The 14,896-nt window shown below is 40.3% G+C and overlaps 2 protein-coding genes across 3 annotated transcripts in view; both read right to left on the bottom strand.

Annotated features, from left to right (window-relative positions):
- Positions 1-14,896, bottom strand: part of LOC311622912 (uncharacterized protein) — a 78,662-nt gene that overhangs the window by 53,439 nt on the left and 10,327 nt on the right. For both annotated transcript variants that reach the window (XM_084884419.1, XM_084884420.1), the window contains 5 exons: positions 13,211-13,299; positions 11,370-11,469; positions 9,418-9,461; positions 8,313-8,390; positions 3,975-4,171 (listed from right to left, as the gene is read on the bottom strand). In XM_084884419.1, coding sequence (XP_084740545.1) covers positions 3,975-4,171; positions 8,313-8,390; positions 9,418-9,461; positions 11,370-11,469; positions 13,211-13,299 — 508 coding nt within the window. The remainder of the gene's footprint in view (positions 1-3,974; positions 4,172-8,312; positions 8,391-9,417; positions 9,462-11,369; positions 11,470-13,210; positions 13,300-14,896) is intronic.
- LOC311622317 (heat shock cognate 71 kDa protein-like) lies at positions 789-3,036 on the bottom strand. Its single transcript, XM_084883290.1, has one exon. It carries the CDS (start codon positions 2,973-2,975, stop codon positions 1,035-1,037), a length of 1,941 nt encoding a protein of 646 aa, XP_084739416.1. The 5' UTR covers positions 2,976-3,036; the 3' UTR covers positions 789-1,034.

The raw sequence follows: 14,896 nt of genomic DNA, 5'->3' as shown, positions 1-14,896 counted from the left end.
TGTGGTGGAAATAGCAAGAGAACTAGAATTAGAAGCGGAGCCTAAAGACGGGACTGAATTGCTGCAACCTCACCATGAAACCTAAATGGATAAGGAATTGCTTCTTGTGTTTGAGCAAAGAAAGTGGCTTCTTGAGATGGAACCCACTCCTGGTGAAGATGCTATAAAGACTGTTGAAATGACAACAAAGGATTGAGAATATTACAAAAGCTTAGCTGATGAAGCAACGGCAGGGTTTGAGAGCACAGACTCAAATGTTGAAAGATCTCCTGTGAGTAATATGCTATCAAAGAGCATGGCAGGGCACATAGAAATCATTTGTGAAAGGAAGAGTCAGTCAATGCAGCAAACATAACTGTTGTTTTCTTTTAGGAAATGCCACAGCCACCCCAGCCTTCAGCAACCATCACCCTGATCAATCAGCAGCCCTTGGCATCAAGGCAGGACCCTCTTCCAGCAAAAGATCACGACTCACTGAAGGCTCAGATGATGGTTAACATTTTTTTAGCAAAAAGGTATTTTAAAATTAAGGTATATACATTGTTTTAAAAATATATAATCTTATCTCACACTAAACAGACTAGAGTATAGTATAAACATAACTTTTCTATGCACTGGGAAACCAAAACATTTGTGACTTGCTTTACTGCTATATTCTCTTTACTGAGGTGATCTGGAACCAAACTTGCAATACCTCTGAAGTATTCCTGTATCATCTTACTACTTAGCTCAGTGGTCGGCAAACTGCGGCTCTTTGGCCCCTTGAGTTTTTTTGTTTTTTTTTTTTTTATTTTTTTTTTTTATGTTGCCAATTTTAAATAGTTTTATTTAAGACATCGCATTTTCCACTTTACAATACAGTTATAAAGTGCATTATGTTTCCTTTCCCTGTGCACAGTCCGTATTCAAGTATCAAGAATGCCCAGTTATTTACTATAGCAGCTTAACTTTTAAAACTGCCAAGGAATTTACTACAAATTTGGGTCCTTCAATATTTTGTGTGGAACAATGCTAGATCTATGCTCAAAGCTGGCTTAGTCAACCTCTTCAATGGTGGGCCCAGAGGAGGCACCGCCAGAGGGAGGCGCTCCGCCACCGGGGAAGCCCCCAGGCATTCCTCCTGGCATGCCCCCTGCACTCTGGTACAGCTTGGTAATGATGGGGTTGCAGACCTTTTCCAACTCTTTCTGCTGGTGTTCAAATTCTTCCTTTTCTGCAGTCTGGTTCTTATCAAGCCAGTTAATGATTTCATTGCACTTGTCAAGAATCTTCTGTTTGTCCTCATCATTGATCTTGCCTTGAAGTTTCTCATCCTCAACAGTTGCTTTCATGTTGAATGCATAGGATTCAAGTGAATTCTTGGAAGACACCTTGTCCCGCTGCTTCTCATCTTCTGCCTTGTACTTCTCAGCTTCTTGGACCATGCGCTCAATGTCTTCCTTGCTCAGACGACCCTTGTCGTTGGTGATGGTAATCTTGTTCTCCTTCCCTGTACTCTTATCCACAGCAGAGACGTTGAGGATGCCGTTGGCATCAATATCAAAAGTGACTTCAATCTGAGGAACACCACGAGGTGCAGGAGGTATGCCTGTGAGCTCAAACTTGCCAAGCAGGTTGTTGTCCTTGGTCATGGCACGCTCACCTTCATAAACCTGGATGAGCACGCCCGGCTGGTTGTCGGAGTAGGTGGTGAAGGTCTGTGTCTGCTTGGTGGGGATGGTGGTGTTGCGCTTGATCAGGACCGTCATGACGCCGCCAGCCATCTCAATGCCGAGGGAGAGAGGGGTGACATCCAGCAGCAGCAGATCTTGAACATTCTCAGATTTGTCTCCGGAGAGAATGGCTGCCTGGACAGCTGCACCGTAAGCGACAGCCTCATCAGGGTTGATGCTCTTATTCAACTCCTTTCCATTGAAGAAGTCCTGGAGGAGTTTCTGAATCTTGGGGATACGAGTAGAGCCACCCACCAGGACAATATCATGGATCTGGGACTTGTCAAGCTTGGCATCCCGAAGGGCTTTCTCTACAGGGTCCAGGGTGCCACGGAAAAGGTCAGCATTCAATTCTTCAAATCGGGCACGTGTGATAGAGGTATAGAAGTCGATTCCTTCATAGAGTGAATCAATCTCAATACTGGCCTGGGTGCTGGAAGAGAGGGTACGCTTAGTGCGTTCACAAGCAGTACGAAGGCGACGGACAGCCCTCTTGTTCTCACTGATATCCTTCTTGTGCTTGCGTTTGAACTCGGCAATGAAATGGTTGACCATTCGGTTGTCGAAGTCTTCTCCACCTAAGTGGGTGTCCCCAGCTGTAGATTTGACCTCAAAGATGCCATCTTCAATTGTGAGGATTGACACATCAAAGGTGCCACCTCCCAAGTCAAAGATCAGCACGTTTCTTTCAGCTCCAACCTTTTTGTCTAGACCGTAAGCAATAGCAGCGGCAGTTGGCTCATTGATGATTCTAAGTACATTGAGACCAGCAATAGTTCCAGCATCTTTGGTGGCCTGACGCTGAGAGTCATTGAAGTAAGCAGGAACTGTGACAACAGCATTGGTAACAGTCTTGCCAAGGTAGGCTTCCGCAATTTCCTTCATCTTTGTCAAAACCATGGATGACACCTCCTCTGGATAAAAGCTTTTTGTCTCTCCCTTGTATTCCACTTGGACCTTAGGCCTGCCAGCATCATTCACCACCATGAAAGGCCAGTGCTTCATGTCAGACTGCACAACTGCATCATCAAACCTACGTCCAATCAAGCGCTTGGCATCAAAGACCGTGTTGGTAGGATTCATTGCTACTTGATTCTTTGCAGCATCACCGATCAATCGTTCAGTGTCAGTAAAGGCAACATAACTCGGGGTGGTTCGGTTTCCCTGATCGTTGGCAATTATTTCCACTTTTCCATGCTGGAATACACCCACACATGAGTAGGTGGTGCCAAGATCAATGCCAACTGCAGGTCCCTTCGACATGGTTGCTGGTGTGTGCGTCCGGCTGGCACAGACCGACCAGAGCTGGTGTCCCCGCGTTCAATCTGGCCCCTTGAGTTTTTAGCAAAGGCTAGTTTAGGAGTACCCTAATTAAGTTAATAACAATGTACCTACCTAAATACACAAAGTTTAAGACATAAAAAATTATGTCTTAAACTTCGTGTATATAGTAACTGCTACTCTTCTAAATTTTTCAAAAAATATGAAGGTTTTACCCAAAAGAAAATCTTATTTATTTATTTATTTTGCCTCAGCAATTCAAACAATATTGACTAATGTTTGCTCCATTAGACTTTTTTCAGGGATTTAGTAATTTTGTCCCAAATGAAACATATTCCATTTGGCTTCCTACATTTTCCATAAGTAGCCTACCATTGGCGTACCTTAAATAGCATTCTTAGCAATTGCAAACTAAAAATCATCTCTATTTAGCTAAGTCAGTGGTTGGCAAACTCATTAGTAAACAGAGCCAAATATCAACAGTACAACGATTGAAATTTCTTTTGAGAGCCAAAATTTTTAAAACTTAAACTATATAGATAGGTATATTGTTATTAACTTAATTAGGGTACTCCTAAGCTGGCCTTTGCTAAAAACTCAAGGGGCCAAAGAGCCGCATGTGGCTAGCGAGCTGTAGTTTGCCAACCACTGACATAGAGTTTTCAAATTATCTACACATCTGGCTTAGAAAAGATGATACTGGAATTGAAAACAATTACAATTTTATGTTATGTTCTAGGGTAGGGGTGTCGAACTCAATCAGAGAAGGGGCCAAAATCTAAAATCCAGCCTAAATCGCGGGCCGAATGGTTTACTGAACAGTCATAAACTGACAATGTCATAAACTGACAGCGGAGTGCAGTGATGACAGCGCGGTGCGGGCCACATTGCAAGGCCTGGCGGGCTGGATTTGGCCTGCGGGCCTTAGGGAGAAGGGGAGAGAATATAACACTTGAACACAAGACCTTATTAGTCACTGACCTGGAATTTCAGTAATGGAGACTTGAGAAAAGTCACAAGTGACATCAGGTAACAGAAAACGCTGAGGATCACCAATCTCATACACCAGCTGCTCAGCCACTGTGCCAAAGGAGACCATTCCCCCAGTGCCAGGGGGCTTGGAGAGGATGAACTGTCCATCAGGAAAGCATTCCAGTACGGGAAATCCTATGTTGTGCCTGGGTGGAAATCAGGGAACACTGCAGTTCACAACAGCCTGGAAGACAGCCTCAGGACAAGATATTACATCATACCAAACAATACGTTTGATGAATAACAATAACCCAAAGCTGTGCATTTTCCATATTACCTTTTAAAACCATATGACGGTTTACTCATGTATGATATGTACTGATTATGGGTGATGTCTGGGAGCCAAACAGAAAGAAATCACATTGGGAGGAATGGAAGAATATTTAGTACTGTATAAAAATTCAGAGAACTAGTTTTCAGAAGGTTTGGAAATGGTCTCTCCCTCCTCTTGATGGGAAGTGATCAGGACCCCTACGAGACGGCAGGAGCTGTGACATCTAGAGGGCTGCACATCACTAGACTTCTGCCCCATCAAATTTCTCTGGTCCCTAATAAGTCTCAGAGTGACCACGGCTTACTCCATTAGTGATCAGCTGGATTCTCCCTCCCTCCCTTAATTATAAAGCCAAAATAGTGAAATTTGAACCTCAGCTCTCAAAGAACTATTTGTTTATAAAGTTGATCTTCTGTTAACTAAGAAGCATAAAAATAAACAAAAAGTGGGGATGGAGAGTTATATGACCCTATTTTGCTTCTGAAATGGTCATTTAGTAATGTTAAAAATTAAACATGACCTTTAAAAGAAATTCCCCCTGATTTTTAGAAAGGGGAAGGAGAGAAGGAGGGGGAGGAGTAGTGCAAAGCGATAAAATAAAAATGAACACTTTATTAAAAACTTGATTAAAAACGTACCACATGTCACTCATAATAATGCAATGACAATAGATATTACCAGCACCCTAATTCTGTAGAAGGATAAATTGAAGCACATAAAGGCTGAGTAATTTGTCCCATCTCATGGAGTAGGAAGTAGTAGAACCAGGACGCCAAGCAATGTCTCTACAGATTATGTTCCTTGATTGTTATTATGAGCTAAGAGATGTAGCTGGTAACTGTAGGAATGCAAAGATCCATGCCCTTAAAGAGTTTACAACCTAGCTGAACAGATAAGGCCAAGATGATGAAATCTAGGATCTCAGGTTTCTGACAGGTCATTAATCTGTTTCACAGTTGAAAAGCTGTTGCACTGGAAGCAAGAGGCATGGAAACCAATTAGAAGACTACTAGAGCAGCGTTTTTCAACCAAGAGATGTTGCCTGGTGTGCCATAGGTGCAGACAAGACAAGAATTTTATAATTTTTCACTATTTTGTTTACTTAATATTTCATAATAAAGTAATTATAAAATACTTTCTTTGTGTTTATTTGATTCCTATTCAAGAGAATTACTTTATATATAGTCAATATAGGCACAGAGTTAAATTTTTTAACATTTTCTAATGGTGGTGTGCCTCGTGATTTTTTTCATGAAACAAGTGTGCCTTTGCCCAAAAAAGGTTGAAAAACACTGTACTAGAGGCCCAGTGTGCCACATTCGTGCACTGGGGGGAAGGGATTCCCTCAGCCCCACAGGCCGGGACCCCTCAGGGATGTCCACCACCTAAGCTGGCAGGTAGACATCCCCCAAGGGGTCTTTAGTCCTGTGGAAAGGGAGAGGCTCCTGCTACCACCCACCACTGTGCTCACCAGCCATGAGCCCGCCAATGTGGTGAGCACAGCAGCGGTGATGGGAGTCTGTCCGCCTCTGAGGCAGCACTAAGGAGCAGCAAGCTCCACTGTGGCTGCGGCACTCCCCCGGTGGGAGCACATTGACCACCAGGGGGCAGCTCTTGCATTGAGCATCTACCCCTTGGTGGTCAGTGTATATCAAAGTTGACCGGTCCTTCTGTCTGGTCAATTTGCATATTACCCTTTTATTATATAGGATAAGAGAGTCTTCAGAATTTACATAAGAAACCCACAAATGTGGATAAATATGAAAGAAGTGAAAGACATGCATTGAAAATTGACCTTATTGAAGATTAATGAGAGAGATAAAGGGAGTCTAAGGAAGAGAAAAAAAGATCACCAGAGACTAGGTCAGTGGGAGACCAACCATATCACTGTCAAAATATACAGTTTTGTCTGGCTGGCATGGCTCAGTGGTGGAATGTCAAACTATGAACCATGAGGTCACAGTTCAATTCCCAGTCTGGGCACCTGCCTGGGTTGTAGGCTCGATTTCACAATGAGGACGCGCAGGAGTTGGCCAATCAATGATTTTTTCTCATCATTGATGTTTCTATTTCTCTCTTCCTCTCCCCTCCTCTCTGAAATCAATAAAAATATATATTTAAAACATATACAAGACTTCAATACAGGCTGATGAGTTTAAGGTAAGAATAAAATTATAAACAAAAGCAAACCTATTCAGGTATTCCTAGCAGAATTGTGTGCAGGGCAGTAGATATAAATCTGGAAGTCATCTGCTCCCATGCAAGTGTCAACACTGCCAAAGCAGATGAGCATTCTGAGGGAGAGAACTCAGACCTTAAGAGCAAAGGCCTAAGGACACATCTCCCATTGGTGACATAAGTCTCAGGTTTTATTGCTTCCTACTAGTCTGGCACCATATGACAGCCTAGGAAGAGGAGAAGGAAGAATTAGTAAGAAGACTGAGCAGCACCTGCCTGACTCTAGACAAAGTTGAGAGGAAGAGTAGGCAACAAGACTCAAAAGAGACTGCCACTGAGTAGACTGACAGGGGTCTGCAAAGTCATCTCTAGATTCTTAATTTACATTAGAAGCAAAGGCCTATGCATTATACCAAGCTTCTTCTTAGTAAGTTGGCTCATGTTGTAGGAGCTTTTTAGAGTTGAGATCAAGAGACTTACAACATAGCCCTAGATGGAACAGGATTATAGAAAAAAGTAATTTGCCCTGACCTGTTTGGCTCAGTGGATAGAGCATCGGCCTGAGGACTCAAGGATCCCAGATTAGATTCCGGTCAAGGGCATGTGCCTTGGTTGCGGGCATATCCCTGGTGGGGGGTGTGCAGGAGGCAGCTGGTCGATGATTCTTTTTCATCAATATTTCTAGCTCTCTATCCCTCTCCCTTCCTCTCTGTGAAGAATCAATAGAATATATTTTTTTAAAAAAAAAAAAAAAAAGAAGAAAAAGAAAAAGCAATTTACCAGCATGTTCTGAAATGTCAAGGTTTCAGTATATTTAGTGTATTTAGTTCTAAGAAAGTGAAACTCTGTTTCTATTGAGGTATGTATTCATTTCCTAGGGCTGCCAAGTAGAGTGAAGCTCTCTTGAGGGCTCTAGGGGAGAATCCTTCCTTGTCCTTTTTCCTAGCTTCAGGCATTCCTTGGTTTGTGGATGCATCACCCAATTCTTTCTTCACAGGATCTTTACATTGTTTTCCCTCTGTATGTGTCTTCCACGAACTCCAAATTTCTTTTTATAAGAACAAAAGTCCTTTTGGACTAGGGCTCACCCTACTGATCTCATTTTGACTTGATCACACTGTAAAGACCCTATTTCCAAATGAGGTCACATTCTAAGGCACTGGAGGCTAGAACTGCAACATATCTTCGGTGTGTGTGTGTGTGTGTGTGTGTGTGTGTAATAATTCAACCCCAAATAGGTACATAGCTTAGCCTAATAATAAACTAGATACCATAATAAAATATAATATGTCATTTTAGGGAAGAATCGTTTTTAACATGCCAAAAAGAATTCTCCTCAAACTTAGCTCTGGATTCTAATAAGGTAATGAGGACTAGGGTAAAAAGTTTGTCTATATTTCACAATACAAATAAAATGCAATATATAGTACAAATAAAAAAAATTGAAATTTTAAAATAACAATAATTATAGTTTCACAAACAGAAAATCCTATATAATAAAAGGCTAATATATAAATCAACTGAATGGCTGAACAACCAGTTGCTATGATGCACACTGATCACCAGGGGACAGATGCACAATGCAGGAGCTTCCCCCCGGTGGTCAGTGCGCTTCCACAAGGGGAGCTGCTCAGCCAGAAGCCAGGCTCACAGCAGCGGCAGTGGTAGGAGCCTCTCCTGCCTTAAGGACCCCTTGGGGGATGTCCTCTGAGGGGTCCTGGACCGTGAGAGGGTGCAGGCTGGGCCGAGGGAGCCCTCTCCTCTAGTAAAATTTATAAATGTAGATGTTATATGCCATGCTATAACATATGTATATACAAAATACAGCTCCTTACCAGTCTGGCACCAAATGCCAATCTGTGAATATTCCACCGGTACTTTGAGCACCACATTCAATGAGATGGCCTGCAAGGCTACAAAGCAAACAACAACAACAACAAAAAATAGCATTAATATGGTGAGAAAATTTTTCAATGCCTTCCCAGATATAAAATAATATTATGAATGAAATTTTATTTGTGAAGGTATTGTCATAAAAGCAAGAAAAACCTTGGTCATTTTTGTTTTGTTTTGTTTTAATAAATCAGGGTAATGATGCAGAAAAATTGTTTGGAATAACAGAAAATGGCCTGGTCTGAGAATCACGGGAACCTAGGCCAAATGACAGACTGGTCAAAATGGACTAATGCATCACTGATAAGGTTGTGAGCATTAACTGAAATAAAAACATGTGAAAGCATCATGAAAACTGAAAAATGCTTCCACATGTAAGTTATTACCAGGGTTAAAATGTGACATTAAATTGTCATTATATTATAAAATAGAGGAGAAAATATATAAAATATTATATATTTTTAAATATCCTATTTGATATGTTAATGAACTAAAACTTACCAATATGTCTACTATGAAAACTCACTCTTCAAAAATTTGGAAGATCTAAAGCTCTTTATGGTGCTGACAACCTGGGATAATAAAACACTCTGGAGTTTAGTTATTGGGCCTGTGTGAACCCAGCCCCCACCACATAACTAGGTTTGTGTCTTTGGGCAACTTACACAACCCTAATGTGCATCAATTCCCTCCTCTCTCAAATGGGGATAACAACATCTGCCTAATAAGGAAATTCTGAGAGTAAAAAATAATTTTGTGAAGTGCCTATCAAGTCACATCGTAGGTAGGCACTCAACAAACGGTGGTTACTTAAAATTTCTTCAATCAATGGTTACTTTGTTTCATAAAATTTCTTCAATATTTTTAGGAGACATCTTTCCTCAGCTTTAAAACTCTGTAGTATTAAAGAAATACAATTATGTTCAGTTTAAAATGCATTTAAGGAGACCTACCAGACACATATATCTTAATTTCTGAAAAGCTTGAGTAAATTTTACTGTAATGTAGTTAAAAGAGGAAAATCACTACTAATATTATTGGACTTACCTTCCAGCGGCTAATAAGTCAAAGTCATTGCTTTTCCAACCAAACTATGAGGGGGGGAAAAGACACCCACAAAAATTAATTATTTTATTTATAATTCACCAATTAGATATTATATGCTAAATCTATTCCCTACTTGATCTAAAGTGTAATTCAAGATTACTGCATAGATTCAAATATGAAATTATATAGAAAGACTAACAAAAACCTCTCAGAAAAACATGAAGTAGAATTTTGCTCTGGACAAAATGGAATAACCTGGATCTAATTCAAACCAATGCCTAGAACAACCGAAAAGCCAGGTAACAAACATATACGAAACCACAGTGCTCAAGACATTGGACATCAGGCAATAGAAACTAGTGACCCCTAACTAAGCAAGTTGAAACAAATGAGATGGGTCTGTGATTGAGTTTCCAAGCCCAATGCTGGGAGAGGGAATCGAAATGGAAGCTGGCAGGTTCCCTGAGTTAAGGAGCTGAGAGTCGAGGGAGACCACGATGACTAGAGTTTGAAGGATAGATTACCACATAGAGAGAACAGTATAGAAAGAGAACATTAGAGCAGCGTTTTTCAACCACTGTTCCGCAGCACACTAGTGTGCCGCGAGATGTTGCCTGGTGTGCCGTAGGTGCAGACAAGACAAGAATTTTATAATTTTTCACTATTTTGTTTACTTAATATTTCATAATAAAGTAATTATAAAATACTTTCTTTGTGTTTATTTGATTCCTATTCAAGAGAATTACTTTATATATAGTCAATATAGGCACAGAGTTAAATTTTTTAACATTTTCTAATGGTGGTGTGCCTCGTGATTTTTTTCATGAAACAAGTGTGCCTTTGCCCAAAAAAGGTTGAAAAACACTGCATTAGAGATCTCAACAGGACTCCTTGTTAAGTATGCAGCCAAGAACTAAAGATAATGATAAATATTGGAAGCCTCTGAGTATACAGAGGATACAATTTGCTCCAAGTAGTAGCAAAACCAACATTAATTTGCTTCAAGTATTAGCGAAACCAACATTACAGAGAACAGTACTTCCTGAGTGGGAGGCAGAAAAGAGAGGAAGAGGTAGGACCTAAAAAGATAAGCGGATTGGAAAAGGGAGAGAAGGAAGAGTCTGCTGGAGGAATAGCTGGGCCCAAAGGTATATGGATTTGAGGACCAGTATGAAGGCTTTAGAAGCAGCCACTTACGGGAGAGTACAGACTTAAAACTAGAGAACACAATTTAAAAAAAAACAAAGTTAGACACTGGGTTGGGTCTGAATGGATGAATAGGGAGATCTAAGATGCCCAAAAGATGGCTCATTCTATCTATATAACACAATTATAATTTTCCCTCCATATGCAGAGAAAGTCTCCAGTGCCCTTGAGAAGCTGGATTTGACTTGAGAATATTTTACAACAAAGAACCTCAAGCTCCTAAGGGATTAAATGGAGGCACACCAAGAACTAGGAATTTGACCAGGAAGGGGTTAATACACCTATTTTTAGAAGAAAAAAAAAACTACTATTAAAAAATTAGCATAAGCAAAGTAGTCCCCAAACATATAGAAGTATTCTCAAAAACTCTTAAGATTTTTAAAGGATCCTAAGGTATTGAATAAAAAGCTGCAGGAATTATTACACCAATCACACACACATATACAAACCAGTTTCACACGGTCATCTGAAGAACTTAGTTAACAATAAAATATTCTACCATATTTTAATGAACATCAATATATAAAATCAAATGTGAAATTCACTGTGTGTCTTTTGGCACACTAGACATATTAGACCTCTTAATAGGAAAGCAATTTATTTACTTTTGGCTTGTTTTTAATATTTTGAATAAAATTGGCACCTGAACACATTTTGCAATGGCCAAAGAAAATTACGTGTGTGTTAGTAAGCAAAACAAAGATGATAAGCTCACGGTGACAATTATGTTTTCCCAGGCAACTTACAGCGTGAATGAGGGGTCCCAGCACGAGAGCACTGTCCACACAACGCCCCGTCAGAACGACGTCAGCACCCAGGTCCAGGGCCCTGCTTATGGGTCTTGCTCTTTGGGAAATAGAACATCCCTGTTACTGTTTCTCACCCAGGTCAGATCAAAGCTTTTCATTAAACACACACACACACACACACACACACACACACACACACACACCTGCTTATCACTTTGTCCAATGACTCAAATATATTTCAAGTAATTCCAGGCATAAAATGATGTGGACAAAAACACTCTCCCAGATACTTCCATTCTTCTCATTATTTTTAAATCAGTATTTCCTGTGTAACTGTTTATCAAGTATTCCGTCAACATTCAGCCATTTCACAATGCCGATTTGTCTGGGCATACAATTGTGGAAGGCCAGTTATTTTACTTCATGGAGACTATTTCACAATCTCCTGGTATCCAATTTTGTTGTTGAGAGGTGTGTCATCAGTCTAAGTATTGATGTTTGTGTACTGACTTTCTCTTTGGATGCTCTTACAATCTTAGTTTTCAGTTTTAGACAGTTGCACGATGTTATATCTTTTTTGTTTAATCTGCTTGGGATTGACTTTTCTTCTTGATCCTGTGGATAACTATGTCTTATCAACCCTGAGTAATTCCCAGCCATTGTCTCTGAACATTGCTTTTCCCTATCCTATATAATAAAAGGCTAATATGCAAATCGACCGAACAATGGAATGACCAGTCACTATGACATGAGGGGGCAGATGCTCAATGCAGGAGCTGCCCCCTGGTGGTCAGTGTGCTCCCACAGGGGAAGCACCGCTTAACCAGAAGCCCTGAGCCAGGCTCATGGCTGGTGAGTGCAGCGATGGTGGTGGGAGCCCCTCCCGCCTCCATGGCAGTGCTAAGGATGTCCTACTGCTGCCTCCAGGGGGAGTGGGCCTAAGCCAGCAGTAAGACATTCCCTGAGGACCCACTCCCCAACCTGAGTGCATGTATTTCATGCACCGGGCCTCTAGTTCTTTATATTCTCTCTGTCATTCTTCGATAGGAAATTAGACTTTATAATTCTATCATCATATCTCTAACTTCTCTTTCATTTTATGACTCTTTATCCTGGGCTGATCTTAGTAAATTTTATCAGATCCATTTTTCAATTCATTAATCTTCCATTAATTGTATCGAATCTGCAATTTAATTTACCCGTTAAAATTTTATTTTAATGACTATATGTTTGATTAATAAAGTTTATTTGGTTTCTATTCAAATCTACCTAAGCCTTCTTTGAAAGCTTTTCCCTGCTCTGGTTTTTATCCCATCTTCATTTCTTTAATATGCTTATTCCATTTTGCATCAAAACATTCCAATTTATGAATTCCATGGGCATTTACATTTTTTTGGAATGTCAGACTATGAACTATTAAGTTTGGTGAGGCTTCATCTGTGGAGCAGCCTCTTTTGAGGGAACGTCTAGATTTACATTTGCTTTTGCCAATGTAAAATGGTGATATTAGCAGCCATAAACTTTTTAATTACGAAGGCTTAAAGTTAAATTCCTCTTTTTGTCCTGCTACTGGTTTAGATAGGACAACTGTAGCAGCTACAGTTGTCAGAGAATGTCTGCCTCCTTTACTCAGGCCTATTGTCTGGCCTGGGAGCTGCAAACTACGGTGGATCTTGAGAAAGTCCTGTGGATATTCCTAAGTTTCTGCTGCTACCTGGCACACTAGGAAAAAAGGCTTTTGAAATAGCCAACCACTTGAAGCCACATGTGTCCATCTATATTCGAAAGGATGGAAGAGAGGGTGGGAGGAATAAGGGACATAAGAGAAAAGATCTTACCCAAGGTATACATTCATGCTTTCAATGGTGTCTGGAAATTTCTTCCCACTCTCCATATCTGTGATAGCGGATCCTTGCAGAGCCTCCTTCTATTAATATTTTACAAAAATATTTTAAACCTTCATTCATAGAGAATTATTTTAAACCTTTATTACAGTTGTTCATATGGAAAATAATACAATAATTAATAAATAATAGAAGAATAAATTGTGTTTTGTGTACTCACAACTGTAAACCTACTGTTGCCCTACCCTGTGTATATGCTAAACAATAAAAACATGTAATAGATAAGTAGAGTCCTATACATTTCATTATTGGGATAAATAAATTAATATATATTGAAAAGATTATTCTGAATATTCTACTTCAGGCATTTTTCATACCGTGTTTCATATTGTTTTCCAAACAACCCTGACAGGCAGGTGTCACGACCTCTATTTTGTAGACAAAGAACCCAATCAAGAAAGGCTGAGTGAAACCTATTGGTGAAGTGTGTGAACTCTGGCCCCTGGCAAACCACCAGCTTCCCTGTGCTTCTCTGAATTTCTTCATTTTTAAAAATTTTTTTAAAATATATTTTATTGATTTTTCACAGAGAGGAAGAGAGAGGGATAGAGAGTCAGAAACATCGATGAGAGAGAATCATCGATCAGCTGCCTCTTGCACACACCCCTGAGTTTCTTCATTTTTAAAGCAGGACACTGATCGTATCAATCGCACAGGATTGGTGTAAATACATATATAATCTCTCCTAGTTCTAACAAACTGACATGCAGAATTTGAAAGATCCAATAGTGATTTCTCTCCAATAAAGAATCATGCTTCCTATCAAGTCAACTAGTTCAGAATAAAAGTTATCAATACATGTTCCCCTTAATCATGAAATGGTGTATTCAGGGACTCTGAATGCAGACATGTTTTCTTCCCAGGCCAAGCACCAAAGCGCTGGAGAGCATGGTATAGTGTGATCTCTACAACCTCTTCCCTCAAAAGAAGGACTCAGGCTAAAATAGGACAAAGCATCGCAGCCCCAGCGACAGCTGCACAGAGATGGTCACTCATGAAAGGAACATGCCATCAGCTCCTGAGGCTCTAAAAGTGGAGGACCCTTTCTGTTGTCCTGAAGTCCGTCCACAGCACAGAGTGACGCCAAAGCCAAAGCAACTTCACCACCAAAGGTTAAAGCTGGGACTGCTCCGTCCTTAAGTCCCCAACAGGGATTTGGTGTTTTATATCTATTACAAAACATAGCTGTAATATATAGCATAATGTATGCATGCACATGAAAGTGGGTGACTCCTTATGACAAGTGTATATTTTTGTTGTGTTCAGTTACTATTTCAAAGGAGTAGGCAGGGTTTTGGCTATAAAAGGTCAAACTCTGATAGTCCCAGGCAGGGACCTGTTTCAAGGTATTACCGTTTGCATGTTAGATCTCTACAAACAAATGAAAATCTGTTCAGGGTTATTTTCCTTTCCATAAGGGGAAAACAGGTCGACAGTTTAATTCTCTTGGATAAGATTTTAAGAATTTGTCATCACATTGGGATCATTAAAGCAGAAGTCTGCCACCTGCTAACGTAACATCATATTTAAAGTAAATCAATGGCCCTGGCTGGTCTAGCTCAGTATATAGAGCATCAGCCTGTGGATTGAGGGGTCCTGGGTTTGATTCCAGTCATGGGC

The sequence above is a fragment of the Pipistrellus hanaki genome (assembly GCF_964339955.1).
Source record: "Pipistrellus hanaki genome assembly, chromosome: 5".
NCBI classification, from domain to species: Eukaryota; Metazoa; Chordata; class Mammalia; order Chiroptera; family Vespertilionidae; genus Pipistrellus; species Pipistrellus hanaki.
Note: the sequence above shows the minus strand (reverse complement) of the source record. Positions and strands in the feature narration are given on the sequence as shown.

What these genes read in the sequence shown, in the direction of transcription:
- LOC311622317 (XM_084883290.1), bottom strand. Translation starts at nt 2,975, where the DNA reads ATGTCGAAGGGACCTGCAGTTGGCATTGATCTTGGCACCACCTACTCA.